This window comes from Oncorhynchus tshawytscha, unplaced genomic scaffold (assembly GCF_018296145.1).
Source record: "Oncorhynchus tshawytscha isolate Ot180627B unplaced genomic scaffold, Otsh_v2.0 Un_scaffold_1528_pilon_pilon, whole genome shotgun sequence".
Taxonomy (NCBI): Eukaryota; Metazoa; Chordata; class Actinopteri; order Salmoniformes; family Salmonidae; genus Oncorhynchus; species Oncorhynchus tshawytscha.
Genome location: NW_024609832.1, coordinates 938,236 through 952,411, shown reverse-complemented (window position 1 = coordinate 952,411; position 14,176 = coordinate 938,236). Strand labels below are relative to the sequence as shown.

Sequence of the window (14,176 nt, the reverse complement as noted above, 5' to 3'; positions counted from 1 at the left end):
AGACATGAGTGCATGGAACACACTTCCATCTTATATACAGTATTATACAGAGCCATGAGTGCATGGAACACCCTTCCATCTTATATACAGTATTATACAGAGCCATGAGTGCATGGAACACCCTTCCATCTTATATACAGTATTATACAGAGACATGAGTGCATGGAACACCCTTCCATCTTATATACAGTATTATACAGAGACATGAGTGCATGGAACACCCTTCCATCTTATATACAGTATTATACAGAGACATGAGTGCATGGAACACCCTTCCATCTTATATACAGTATTATACAGAGACATGAGTGCATGGAACACCCTTCCATCTTATATACAGTATTATACAGAGCCATGAGTGCATGGAACACCCTTCCATCTTATATACAGTATTATACAGAGCCATGAGTGCATGGAACACCCTTCCATCTTATATACAGTATTATACAGAGACATGAGTGCATGGAACACCCTTCCATCTTATATACAGTATTATACAGAGCCATGAGTGCATGGAACACCCTTCCATCTTATATAGCTCAAGTGAACAGCAAACCTGGTTTCAAAAAAACAAATTAAGCAACATCTCACGGCACAACAGTCTCCCCCATTTGACCTACTTGTTGTGTGTATGTACTGACATGTATGTGATAGATGCACACACACACTACATGTTCGTTTTTTTAATGTATGTAAATTGTAAGTCTTTTGTCTGTAATGTCTTTTTCGTTATATGTCGGACAACAGTACGATTAGCTGTCACCATTGGCGTCGGCTAATGGGAATCCTAGTAAATCAAATCTCTGCACAATATCCCTCTATCCCTCTCGTAGTCATAGTGTCTGTCATCTCTTTGTCTTTCCTGAACCCTTACCCCTTGAACTACTGTGATATAGACACGCACTGTGACCCTTTGTTGACTTCCTATTCCACTTCCTACTTCCTGTCCCTGTCAGACACCACTTCCTGTTAGTGAGGTCTTGGTTCGTGTCCATGGTGCTGCATGGAGTCAGGGCCATGGGTTGTGATGGGATACGCTCTGAGCCATGACCTCCTTATCTGTTTGTTTAGTTCCTGTGTCCAGCTCCTCCTTTCCTGTTCTGATCCTGGTATATCAGTAGTGCTATGACTATAACGTGGTATGATTTAGGCTGTTATTAACTCTGTGCTGCAAAAGGTTCCCCAAACTAATGTTGTATGATGAGCAAACTTGCCTAAGGATTTAGCTCAGTAGGCTAATGTACACATGTGATTCATGATTAGGGTTGCAAAATTCTGTTAACTTTCCCAAAATTCAGGGGTTTTCCCAAAAATTATGATTGGAAGATTCCAGGAATCAGCAGGAAATCCGGAATCATGCAACCAGAATTTCTGGAAAACGGGGTATTTTTGGATAAGTTTGCAGAATTTTGTAACCCTAGTCATGATTTATGTAGTAGACCAAACATTTAAGAGTCAGAGAAAAGTTTGTGCTGATGCCTGGTGGAACATAGTGCAGTGACAGAAGTGATTTCTTGGAATGTTCCATTACTTCCTCTCTCCCAGGATGTCATCGTGTAACATGTTAAAGTGTCTCCCTGTAATATTTAATGGGGAGAATCTCAATTGGTTTTGCTCACCTCCATCTTCTGGAAACAGATGCGCTTGTATGAAATTAGACTCTCTTTCTCGACCCACGCGTCTTCAGACAAAGGATTGTTTACCTGGGTGGATCCCAAAATAAATGTGTAAAGTGATACAACAAATGTAGCTAGTTGTGGCAGACATTTTATAGATAAACATTAAGTAGAGTATTGTTTTTAAATGTGTGCATGCTTTTCTCCATCAAGAAAACAACAGCTGATGCAAAGGGTTGTGGAATATTGTAAAACACTGTGCTAGATGCCGTGAGGACGCTCTTGTGCATCCTCTGTCAAAGAAGGTAATTGAGGAGTGGAGCAGACTCCTTCGTTTGCCTACTAACGAATTGACAATCCCCTCGACCACTCAACCACTTATTTGGTTTCCGAATCACAGAAGAAAAGAGGATGGAGGAGTCGAGGAGAGGACAAACTTTTGTCCAATTGAGAATCTCCCTATGACTTCCTACTTCCTTTCTCCCTTCTTCCTATTCACAGTGTTTGTGGTGTAGCATGTTAAAGTTTCCCCCGGTAACATCCTGTGTCTTCCTCTCTCCCAGGTGTCCTTCTTCCTGTTCATAGTGTTTGTGGTCTACACCATGCTGCCGTTCTCCATGAGGGGAGCAGTCCTAGCCAGCATCATCACATGTTTATCACACACAATCACACTCAGTGTGTGTCTGGCGTTTACTGCAGAAGCCTTGGAACCACTGGTGTGGCAGGTAAGGGTACACGCACACACACATTTAAACATAAACACACACACAGATTCAAAGCACACACTCACACACACCACATACACACATTTTATTTTCATACATTTTTATGATATAACCCATTTTGACAGTTGGCCCATCTACTGGAAATCACTCAGTTCTGCCTCCAGGGCAAGACAATCAACATCAACCTGCTTCTATCCAGCGGCTCTCTCTGTTTGCCCCCCTCTCTCTCCTCCCGATCTCTCTCTCTCTCTCTCCCTCTGCTCTGTGTGGGCCCTCAGTACGCTCCTCATTACCAGAGTAGAGCTCTCAGTCTAAATGAATAGCTACTCTGAGAGCTGGGGCTAGAGGCTGAGCCTGTGTGCCAAATAGCATCCTATTCTCTACAGGCCCTGGTCAAACGTAGTGCACAACATAGGGAATAGGATGCCATCTTGGATGCTGCCGAGGAATAAATGAACTGGGCATAATGTCCTGCTCTATCGAAGCTAGCTAGGTCAGTGAAGGTACAACAGAACTTAATGCGTCAGTATGTCTGTGCTGTTGGTCAATGCTAACAATATTTTCACATAGCCAGAAATAAAAGGCTTGGATGTTACCCACAAAGTCTGTGACACAGGTACACACAACCTCAGCCTATCTCTATCCCTCTCAGGGTGCTTGCGTGCGCACACACACACACACACACACACACACACACACACACACACACACACACACACACACACACACACACACACACACACACACACACACACACACACACACACACAGTCACACACAGTCACACACACACACACCATGGTCTACTGGAAAAACCCTTTACATGTCTCTGTAAATAAACATGTATTAAACACACTTATTGCCTGGTCTTCTGAAGACCCGTGTCTATTTATTTACAGGGCTTTGATGAGCCTGATGTTGACATAGTGGCAAACTACATGAACAATATTTGTGTACTAGGGCAGGTTTATGGGGCAATAATGTGTTATTGAGTTGTATAGATGTACATTGGGTTATTAGATTATAGAAGACTTCATCTGCACTGGCGTCAGACACTGAGTTTATCTTTATGAGTCTCCTCTGTGTGTATGTTAGAGAGAGAGGGGGGGGGGGATTTACATTTCTCTTGATTGAGTCATTCACATGTGACTCTTTCAGTATTTGATTCAAGTCTCCAATAGCATCTGTGTTCTTCTACACACCTTCTTTCCCACCAGCTGACCATTGTGACGTTTCATCGTGTCTGTATGAGACCCATGCATCAGTCAGTTAGGGGGTGTCTGATGTGTGAGGCCACTGTGAGACAAGACAGTAACGACTAACATTTGGATACCATGTAATTGGGGAGAAAAATGGTTAAAAAAATATATAATTGTATTTAAAAAAATACATCCTGATCCTGAACAACTCTAAAACTAAGAGCATTTTATTTGGTACAAATCATTCCCTAAGTTCTAGACCTCAGCTGAATCTGGTAATGAATGGTGTCGCTGTTGAACAAGTTGAGGAGACTAAATTACTTGGTGTCACCTTAGCTGGTCATGGTATAAAAATATATAGATTCAATGGTTGTAAAGATGGGGAGAGGTTTGTCCTCAATAAAGAGATGCTCTGCTTTTTTTACACCACAATCCACAAAGCAAATCCTGCAGGCTCTATTTTTATCTTATCGTGATTATTGTCCAGTCATATGGTCAAGTGCTGCAAGGAAAGACCTAGTTAAGCTGCAGCTGGCCCAGAACATAGTGGCATGTCTTGCTCTTCATTGTAGTCTAATACAGCACCTTGCAAACGTATTCATCCCCCTTTGCGTTTTTCCTACTTTGTTGCATTACAACCTGTAATTGAAATAGATTTGTATTTGTATTTCATGTAATGCACAAACACAAAATAGTTGAAAATGGTGAAGTGAAAGAAAAAAGAAACTGTTTAAAAAACTTTATTTAACTGAAAAGTGGTGTGTGCATATGTATTCAACCCTTTTGCTATGAAGCCCCTAAATAAGATCTGGTGCAACCAATTACCTTCAGAAGTCACATAATTAGTTAAATAAAGCCTTGATATTTTTATATTTATATTTTTTTATTTTACCTTTATTTAGCTCGGCAAGTCAGGAATGGCAATGGTAATGTCTGGGGTTTGTTAGATTGGTTGTCTGGTAAAATGGTAAAAATAATTTTCTCCTAGGAGGACTAAGGCTATTTTATTCCCTCTCCTCTCCTCTCCTCTCCTCTCCTCTCCTCTCCTCTCCTCTCCTCTCCTCTCCTCTCCTCTCCTCTCCTCTCCTCTCCTCTCCTCTCCTCTCCTCTCCTCTCCTCTCCTCTCCTCTCCTCTCCTCTCTCTCCTCTCCTCTCCTCTCCTCTCCTCTCCTCTCCTCTCCTCTCTCTCCCCCTACCCCTCCTCTCCTCTATCAGATCCTGGCTAACATCATTATCTTTACGTGTGGTAACCTGGCTGGAGCATACCATAAGCACCTGATGAACCTGGCCCTCAGACAGACCTACCAGGACACCTGCAACTGCATCAAGTCCCCCATCAAACTGGAGTTTGAGAAACACCAGCAGGTAGGCCTACTTTGCACAGACATAAACAGTTATAGACATATGCGCATATACACACAAGCACATAGAGCTTATGCAGTATACATTGTGTGTGTGTATATATATATATATATATATATAAGTAAAATAGAGTGCCAATTCGGTGCCTGTGGAAATAAAGGATTGAACTTGAATCTGTGTCCTGTTCGTCATTGTGCCTCTAACCGGGTATCCAGAGCAATCGTCCCTTACCTAAACCAGCACCTTAGTTTTGGGGTAAGCCGGAGCTCCCCGGTGCTGCAGCAAGTGGCAGAGCTTCAACCTGCAGACTGCCAGTCAGCCCTGCAGCCACTCAGCTGGCACCCCAACCGATACAGCCTGAGTCTCTCCTGGTCAACCTGCAGACTGCCAGTCAGCCCTGCAGCCACTCAGCTGGCACCCCAACCGACACAGCCTGAGTCTCTCCTGGTCAACCTGCAGACTGCCAGTCAGCCCTGCAGCCACTCAGCTGGCACCCCAACCGACACAGCCTGAGTCTCTCCTGGTCAACCTGCAGACTGCCAGTCAGCCCTGCAGCCACTCAGCTGGCACCCCAACCGACACAGCCTGAGTCTCACCCCAACCGACACAGCCTGAGTCTCTCCTGGTCAACCTGCAGACTGCCAGTCAGCCCTGCAGCCACTCAGCTGGCACCCCAACCGACACAGCCTGAGTCTCTCCTGGTCAACCTGCTGTTACCAGACCCGACCTGCCTCTGGCTCCGAACCGGGATGCACATCTAGCCCCCATATGAGAGCCTCCACCTAACCAGTGCGCTTGTCCTGTTCTGGCTGAAGATACCTGGCCTGACTTGGTGGGATGGCCTCCTCCACCAGCCTGGACACCTCTAGCAGCATTGCATGACTCAAGCTGGGCAGTCCAGCCTCACAGACACTGTGAGTACCTTGACCCTCACTACCCGCTCCATCCATGCCATGGAACGGGTGGCGGCATGGGGCTGCAGGACTCCTGCCTCCTCCAGTGTCTTAAAATCACTGGCCTTCACAAACCGGAAACTGGGGACACAGCCATGCCTGCACAAGAGGGTTTCTTCTGAGTTAAAATCTACTTCATACATTTTGGGGCAGCAGTAGAAAAACCTCTCTCAAACCCTCTCTCTGGCCCTCTCTCTGGCCCTCTCTCTGGCCCTGGGACATAGAGACAAACTTTGTGACTTCTTACAGCTGAGGTAGGCGACCAATTGTCCTGCATCAGAAGGCCATTTCACACCTGTGTGTTATCAACCAGGTTGCCAGGGAACAGAGTCAGTGGACCTGGTCAGCCAACCGGTGGTCTAGCCCGGGAGCAGCAGAACCCCACTCTGCCTCTCAACTCTTCAGCTGTTTCCAGGATGGCAGGTTGAGACAACCTCTATATTTAAAAAGTTATATTTAACCTTTATTTAACTAGGCAAGTCCGTTTAGAACAAATTCTTATTTACAATGGCGGCCTACTAAAAGGCAAAAGGCCTCCTGCGGGGACGGGGGCTGGGATTAAAAAATGTAATACAAAAATAAACAACATAGAAATATAGGACAAAACACACTTCACGGCAAGAGAGACAACACAACACTACATAAAGAGAGACCTAAAGACAACAACATAGCAAGGCAGCAACTCATGACAAAACGGCATGGTAGCAACACAACATGACAACAACATGGTAGCAACACAACATGACAACAACATAGTAGCAACACAACATGGTAGCAGCACAAAACATGGTACAAACATTATTGGGCACAGACAACAGCACAAAGGGCAAGAAGGTAGAAACAACAATACATAACGCAAAGCAGCCACAACTGTCAGTAAGAGTGTCCATGATTGAGTCTTTGAATGAAGAGATGGAGATAAAACTGTCCAGTTGGAGTGTTTGTTGCAGCTCGTTCCAGTCGCTAGCTGCAGAGAACTGAAAAGACGAGCGACCCAAGGATGTGTGTGCTTTGGGGACCTTTAACAGAATGTGACTGCCAGAACGAACGGGTGTTGTATGTGGAGGATGAGGGCTGCAGTAGATATCTCAGATAGGGGGGAGTGAGGCCTAAGAGGGTTTTATAAATAAGCATCAACCAGTGGGTCTTGCGACATGTATACAGAGATGACCAGTTTACAGAGGAGTATAGATTTGGTGGCAAATCTGATGGCCGAATGGTAAAGAACATCTAGCAGCTCGATAAACTCCTGTCCTCCACCTCAACTCATGTCTGGACCCTTTCCACATGAACAATGTTGCCTCTAGACATTCCCAACTGGTGTTAGTGTGTCTTTGACAATCACATCACTTACACTAGACAGTTTCAACATGAGTTAAACCGGCACCTCTATCGATGGTGGCGCTCTTTTTTTCAGTGTGTATGTGTGTGTTTGTATGGGTATGTGTTTGTATGGGTGTGTGTGTGTGTGTATTTGTATGGGTGTGTGTGTGTGTGTGTGTGTGTGTGTGTGTGTGTGTGTGTGTGTTTGTATGGGTGTGTGTATGTGTGTGTATGTATGGGTGGGTGTGTGTATGTGTGTGTGCGTGTGTGTATGTGTGTGTTTGTATGGGTGTGTGTGGGTGTGTGTGTTTGTGTTTGTGTGTGTACGTGTGTGTGTACGTGTGTGTGTTTGTATGGGTGTGTGTATGTGTGTGTCTGTATGGATGTGTGTGTGTGTTTGTATGTGTGTGTGTGTGTATGTGTGTGCTTGTATGTGCTTGTATGTATGTGTCTGTATGGATGTGTGTGTGTGTTTGTATGTGTGTGTGTTTGTGTGTGTGTGTGTGTATGTGTGTGCTTGTATGTGCTTGTATGGGGGTGTGTGTGTGTGTGTATGTGTGTGTCTGTATGGAGTGTGTGTGTGTTTGTATGTGTGTGTGTTTGTGTGTGTGTGTGTATGTGTGTGTTTGTATGGGGGTGTGTGTATGTGTGTGTCTGTATGGATGTGTGTGTGTGTTTGTGTGTGTGTGTGTATGTGTGTGCTTGTATGTGCTTGTATGGGTGTGTGTATGTGTGTGTTTGTATGGGTGTTTGTATGGGTGTTTGTATGGGTGTTTGTATGGGTGTGTGTGTATGCGTGTTTGTATGGGTGTGTTTGTGTGTATGTGTGTGTGTGTGTGTGTGCTTGTATGGGTGTGTGTGTATGTGTGTTTGTGTGTATGTGTGTGTTTGTATGGGTGTGTGTATGTGTGTGTTTGTATGGGTGCCTTAGGGGGTGACTCATAAATGCAGCTTAGTAGATAGTAGGGAGGGTCATTATGTCCCTCACACACCACAGGCTAATTTTCCCAAAATACAGAGGCAAATTAACACACACACACACACACACACACACACACACACACACACACACACACACACACACACTTTGAGCCCATTGCTTAAAACACAGTGGCAAATTAAATCCAGAAGAGGTTTGGGGATAGGATAGAGACTGCAGCGGTTGGTGGCTAAAAATAGACTTTGCTTGTTAACAACCTCTCTTCCTTCGTTTCCTGCCTCCCTCCCTCCCTCCCTCGCTCCCCTCCTCTCCATCTCCACCCTCTGAATTGAAACAATGTCTGATCGATTAAAAAAAAATATGCAGCTGTTTTGATTTTCCTTCTGTTTATGACAAAGCAAAAATCATAAATTCCTTCACTTTGAAATCCAACACACACACACACACACAAGGTATCTCTGTCCAGCAGACTCACTTTTCTTTCTGCCTCATTATGTCACTACATAGACGTTAAGGTCATCTTAATGTCACTTCATAAAGGCATTATAACAACTGGCTGACTCTTACGTACCACCACATCCTCTGATGCTCTTAGAAGCTGGAAATAGAATAACTAAGTGATTTTCTGTTTATAAATCACTTAAAATGACCCGTTGATCTGGTATCTCAGAGGGCAGGCAGGCTTGAGAAAATGTTATTGGCGTACATAGATGAAGACGTATAATCAAGTTCATGATAGCAGAAACTGGAGGAAGTGAGAGGAAAACTTCTTAATTAAATGAGATGATCTGCGTTCCTAGAGTTGAGCAGGTACCACATCTAAATGTTTGCTTCCCTTCCCAGCCTGCTGCTGGAGAAATAATTGACCACGTTGTGATGAGTGCTAGTCAGTCTGATTTACACTCACTGCAATCAATGGAAACACACACGCGCCTGCATGTACACACATGCACACACATGGTTAATTGCAGACTGTGAATCAAGTACATTTCCTGCAATTTAAGAAACTGAATACAGGAAATAGCTTTTAGTAACCTTCCATTAATATTACTGTTATTACCCATAGAGAGACCTGGCCCTGATACTATGCACTCATAAATATCCGGGTGCACTGTACACCTAAAACAGTTCATTTGGACATCACAGGACATATCTCTCTCTCTCCCTCCCTCTCTTCAGGAGAGGTTATTGTTGTCCCTGCTCCCGGCCCATATCGCCCGTGTGATGAAGGCAGAGATCATTCAGAGGTTACAGGGACCAAGGGACAGGGACTTCGGCCGGGCAGAGGGAACCAACAACTTTCACAACCTCTATGTCCAACGACACACCAACGTCAGGTACACATCTATCTCTTCTCTACTTTATTCTACTCTACCCTACTATACTCTACTCTACCCTAATCTACCCTACTCTACTCTACTCTACTCTACTCTATCCTTCTCTACCCTACCCTACTCTACTCCACTCTACCCTACTATACTATACTCTACACTACCCTACTCTACTCTACCCTACTCTACTCTACACTACCCTACTCTACTCTACTCTACCCTACTCTACTCTACACTACCCTGCTCTACCCTATTCTACTCTACTCTACTCTACTCTATACTTCTCACCCTACCCTACTCTACCCTACTCTACTCCTCCCTACTCTACCCTATTCTACTCTACTCTACTCTATACTTCTCAACCCTACTCTACTCCACTCTACCCTACTATACTCTACACTACCTTACTCTACTCTACTCTACTCTACTCTACTCTACTCTACTCTCTACTCTACTCTACTACTCTACTCTACCAGACCCTACTCTACCCTACTGTACTCTACTCTACCCTACCCTACCCTATATTACTCTACTCTACTCTACTCTACTCTACTCTACTCTACTCTACTCTACTCTACCCTACTCTTCTCTACCCTACCCTACTCTTCGCTACCCTACTCTACTCTACTCTACTCTACTCTACTCTACTCTACTATATCCTACCCTACTCTACCCTACTCAACACTACCCGACCCTACTCCACCCTACTCTTCTCTACTCTACTCTACACTACTCTACCCGACCCTACTCTACTCTACTCTACTCTACCCTACTCTTCTCTACCCTACTCTACTCTACTCTACCCGGCTCTACTCTACTCAACCCTACTCTACTCTACCCTACTCTACCTTACTCTAACCTACACTACTCTACTCTATCCTACCCTACTCTACCCTACCCAACCCTACCTGACCCGACCCTACTCTACCCTACTCTTCTCTTCTCTACACTACTCTACTTTACTCTACTCTACTCTACTCTACTCTACTCTACTCTACTCTACGCTACTCTACTCTACTCTACCATACTCTACTCTACCATACTCTACTCTACCCTACCCTACTCTACCCAACCCTACTCTACTCTACTCTACTCTACCCTACCCAACCCTACTCTACTCTACTCAACCCTACTCTAATCTACACTACTCTACCCGACCCTACTCTAATCTACTCTACTCTACCCTACTCTACACTACCCTACCCGACTCTACCCTACCCTAGTCTTCTCTACCCTACTCTACTCTACCCTACCCGGCCCTACTCTACTCTACCCTACTCTACTCTACCCTACTCTACTCCATCCTACCCTACTCCACCCTACCCAACCCTACTTTACTGTACTCTACTCTACCCTACCATACCCTATTCTACTCTACTCTACTCTACTCTACTCTACTCTACTCTACTCTACTCTACTCTACTCTTCGCTATCCTACTCTACTCTACTCTACTATATCCTACCCTACTCTACCCTACCCAACACTACCCGACCCTACTCCACCCTACTCTTCTCTACTCCACTCTACACTACTCTACCCGACCCTACTCTACTCTACTCTACCCGGCTCTACTCTACTCTACCCTACTCTACTCTACTCTACCTTACTCTAACCTACCCTACTCTACTCTACTCTATCCTACCCTACTCTACCCTACCCAATCCTACCCGACCCAACCCTACTCTACCCTACTCTTCTCTTCTCTTCTCTACACTACTCTACTTTACTCTACCCTACTCTACTCTACTCTACTCTACTCTATCCTACTCTAACCTACTCTACTCTACTCTACCATACTCTACTCTACCATACTCTACTCCACCATACTCTACTCTACCCTACCCTACTCTACCCAACCCTACTCTACTCTACTCTACGCTACCCAACCCTACTCTACTCTACTCAACCCTACTCTACTCCACCATACTCTACCCTACCCTACTCTACCCAACCCTACTCTACTCTACTCTACGCTACTACTCTACCCAACCCTACTCTACTCTACTCTACGCTACCCAACCCTACTCTACTCTACGCTACCCAACCCTACTCTACTCTACTCTACTCAACCCTACTCTAATCTACACTACTACGCTACCCAACCCTACTCTACTCTACTCAACCCTACTCTAATCTACACTACTCTACCCGACCCTACTCTAATCTACTCTACTCAACCCTACTCTACCCTACCCTACCCGACCCGACTCTACCCTACCCTAGTCTTCTCTACCCTACTCTACTCTACCCTACCCGGCCCTACTCTACTCTACTCTACTCTACCCTACTCTACTTTACCCTACTCTACTCTACCCTACTCTACTCTATCCTACTCCACCCTACCCAACCCTACCCGACCCGACCCTACTCTACTCTACTCTACTCTACTCTACTCTACTCTACTCTACTCTACTCTACTCTACTCTACTCTACTCTACTCTATCATACTCTACTCTACTGTACTCTACTCCACCCTACCCTACTCTACTCTACCCAACCATACTCTACTCTACTCTACCCTAATCTACTCTACCCGAAACTACTCTACGTGACCCTACTCTAATCTACTCTACTCTACCCTACTCTACTATATCCTACCCTACCCGACCCAACCCTACTCTACCCTACCCTACCCAGCCCTACTCTACTCTAACCTACCCGACCCTACTCTACCCTACTCTTCTCTTCTCTACTCTACACTACTCTACTCTACTCTACCCTACCCTACTCTACTTCACCCTACTCTACTCTACCTTACTCAACACTACTCTACTATACTCTACTCTACTCTATCCTACCCTACTGTACTCTACTCTATCCTACCCGACCCTACTCTACCCTACTCTACTCTACTCTACTCTACTCTACTACCCTACCCGACCAAACCCTATTCTGCCATACTCTTCTCTACTCTGCACTACTCTACTCTACTCTATCATACTCTACTCCACCATACTCTACCCTAGCCTACTCTACTCTACTCTACCCAACCCTACTCTACTCTACTCTACTCTACTCTAGTCTACTCTACTCTACTCTACTCTACTCAACCCTACTCTAAACTACTCTACCCGACTGTACTCTACCCTACTCTACTCTACTCTCCTCTACCCTACCCGACCCGACCCTACTCTTCTCTACTCTACTCTATCCTACTCTAATCTACTCTACTCTATCCTACTCTAACCTACTCCACTCTATCATACTCTACTCAACTCTACCATACTCTACTCTACCATACTCTACACTACCCAACTCTACTCTACTCTCGTCTACTCTACTCTCATCTACTCTACTCTACCCTACTCTACTCAACCCTACTCTAATCTACTCTAGCCGACCCGTTTCTACCCGAACCTACTCTACCCCACCCTAGTCTTCTCTACCCTACTCTACTCTACCCGGCCCTACTCTACTCTACCCTACTCTACCCTACTCTACTCTCTACTCTACTCTACTCTCTACTCTACTCTACTCTACTCTACTCTACTCTACTCTACTCTACTCTACTCTACTCTACACTACTCTACTCTACTCTATCCTACTCTAATCTAACCTACTCTACTCTATCATACTCTACTCTACCCTACTCTACTCTACCCAACCCTACTCTACTCTACTCTACCTGACCCTGTTCTACCCGACCCTACTCTAATCTACTCTACTCTACCCTACTCTACCCTACCCGACCCGACCCTACCCTACCCGGCCCTACTCTACTCTACTCTACTCTACTCTACTCTACACTACTCTACTCTACTCTACTCTACTCTACTCTACTCTACTCATCTCTACTCTACTCAACTAACTCTACCCTATTCTTATGTTCTCTCCACTCTTCTCTCCATCCTAGATAGGTCATCTATGCTGTGTCCTGTTTGTGTTATCTGTGTACCTTAGTGTTCTGTAGTGATAGTGATATGCTCAGTTAATCCAGGTTCCAGTCTACTGGGTTCTATTGGAGATCACTGTTGAACTAGAGAGTCAAGTAGATCCTATATACTATACGTGCAGTCAATGATCTCCTTCTGTAAACTGAAGAGCTCCACTCAACTCCATTCTGTAATCATAATGCCAGTCAAATCATCGTCTATGTATTGAAGCTCTATTGGGTTGTAGTTAGTAATGCCTTTTTCATCATGGTGGTAGAACTGAGAGGGATGTAGCAATGTCCTCTGTTTGGAGTGGTTCTCACACATTTGTGTGTTTGCAGAATCCTGTGTCTATGTGTGCGTGAATATTTGTGAAGGGTTTAGAGCTCAGAAGTAGTTTACCATTGACCTCTATGATAATAATGTATTTTCAAGGACTGAGAGTATCTCCACTGAAGGAGAACACGTTAATCTACTCCAAACTAATACACGCGGATCAGAGGAATTGTAAGTTGATACTGTACTAAGGTCTCCCTGTATTGGTTATCTTGGAAGTCTTCTAAGTCTTAGTGAACTAAATAGGCTTGCTGATTGGTTCTACTGTTCGATGTCAGTGTTGACTGTCCTGTGGTGCTGAAGGTACCTCTGTATTCATTATTCTCCATACAGGAGCGACTGGCCATCTGGCATTTCGGGCTGGTCTAATTGTCCGGTGTGTCAGAAATTCCAGAGACGATTTCTGCTCCAAGTCCACCCCTGCCTCTGTGTCTTCTAAGTCTTCTCAGTAACAGCTAAATAGTCTTCCTGGTTAGGCCCATTTCTCTTCAGAGATTCTCCCAAACAGTGGGGAATGG

The 14,176-nt window shown here is 44.8% G+C and overlaps 1 protein-coding gene across 3 annotated transcripts in view; it reads left to right on the top strand.

Moving 5' to 3' along the window:
- adcy2b (adenylate cyclase 2b (brain)) overlaps nt 1-14,176 on the top strand; it is an 87,032-nt gene that overhangs the window by 27,788 nt on the left and 45,068 nt on the right. For all 3 annotated transcript variants that reach the window (XM_042319525.1, XM_042319524.1, XM_042319523.1), the window contains 3 exons: nt 2,180-2,341; nt 4,756-4,905; nt 9,298-9,455. In XM_042319525.1, coding sequence (XP_042175459.1) covers nt 2,180-2,341; nt 4,756-4,905; nt 9,298-9,455 — 470 coding nt within the window. The remainder of the gene's footprint in view (nt 1-2,179; nt 2,342-4,755; nt 4,906-9,297; nt 9,456-14,176) is intronic.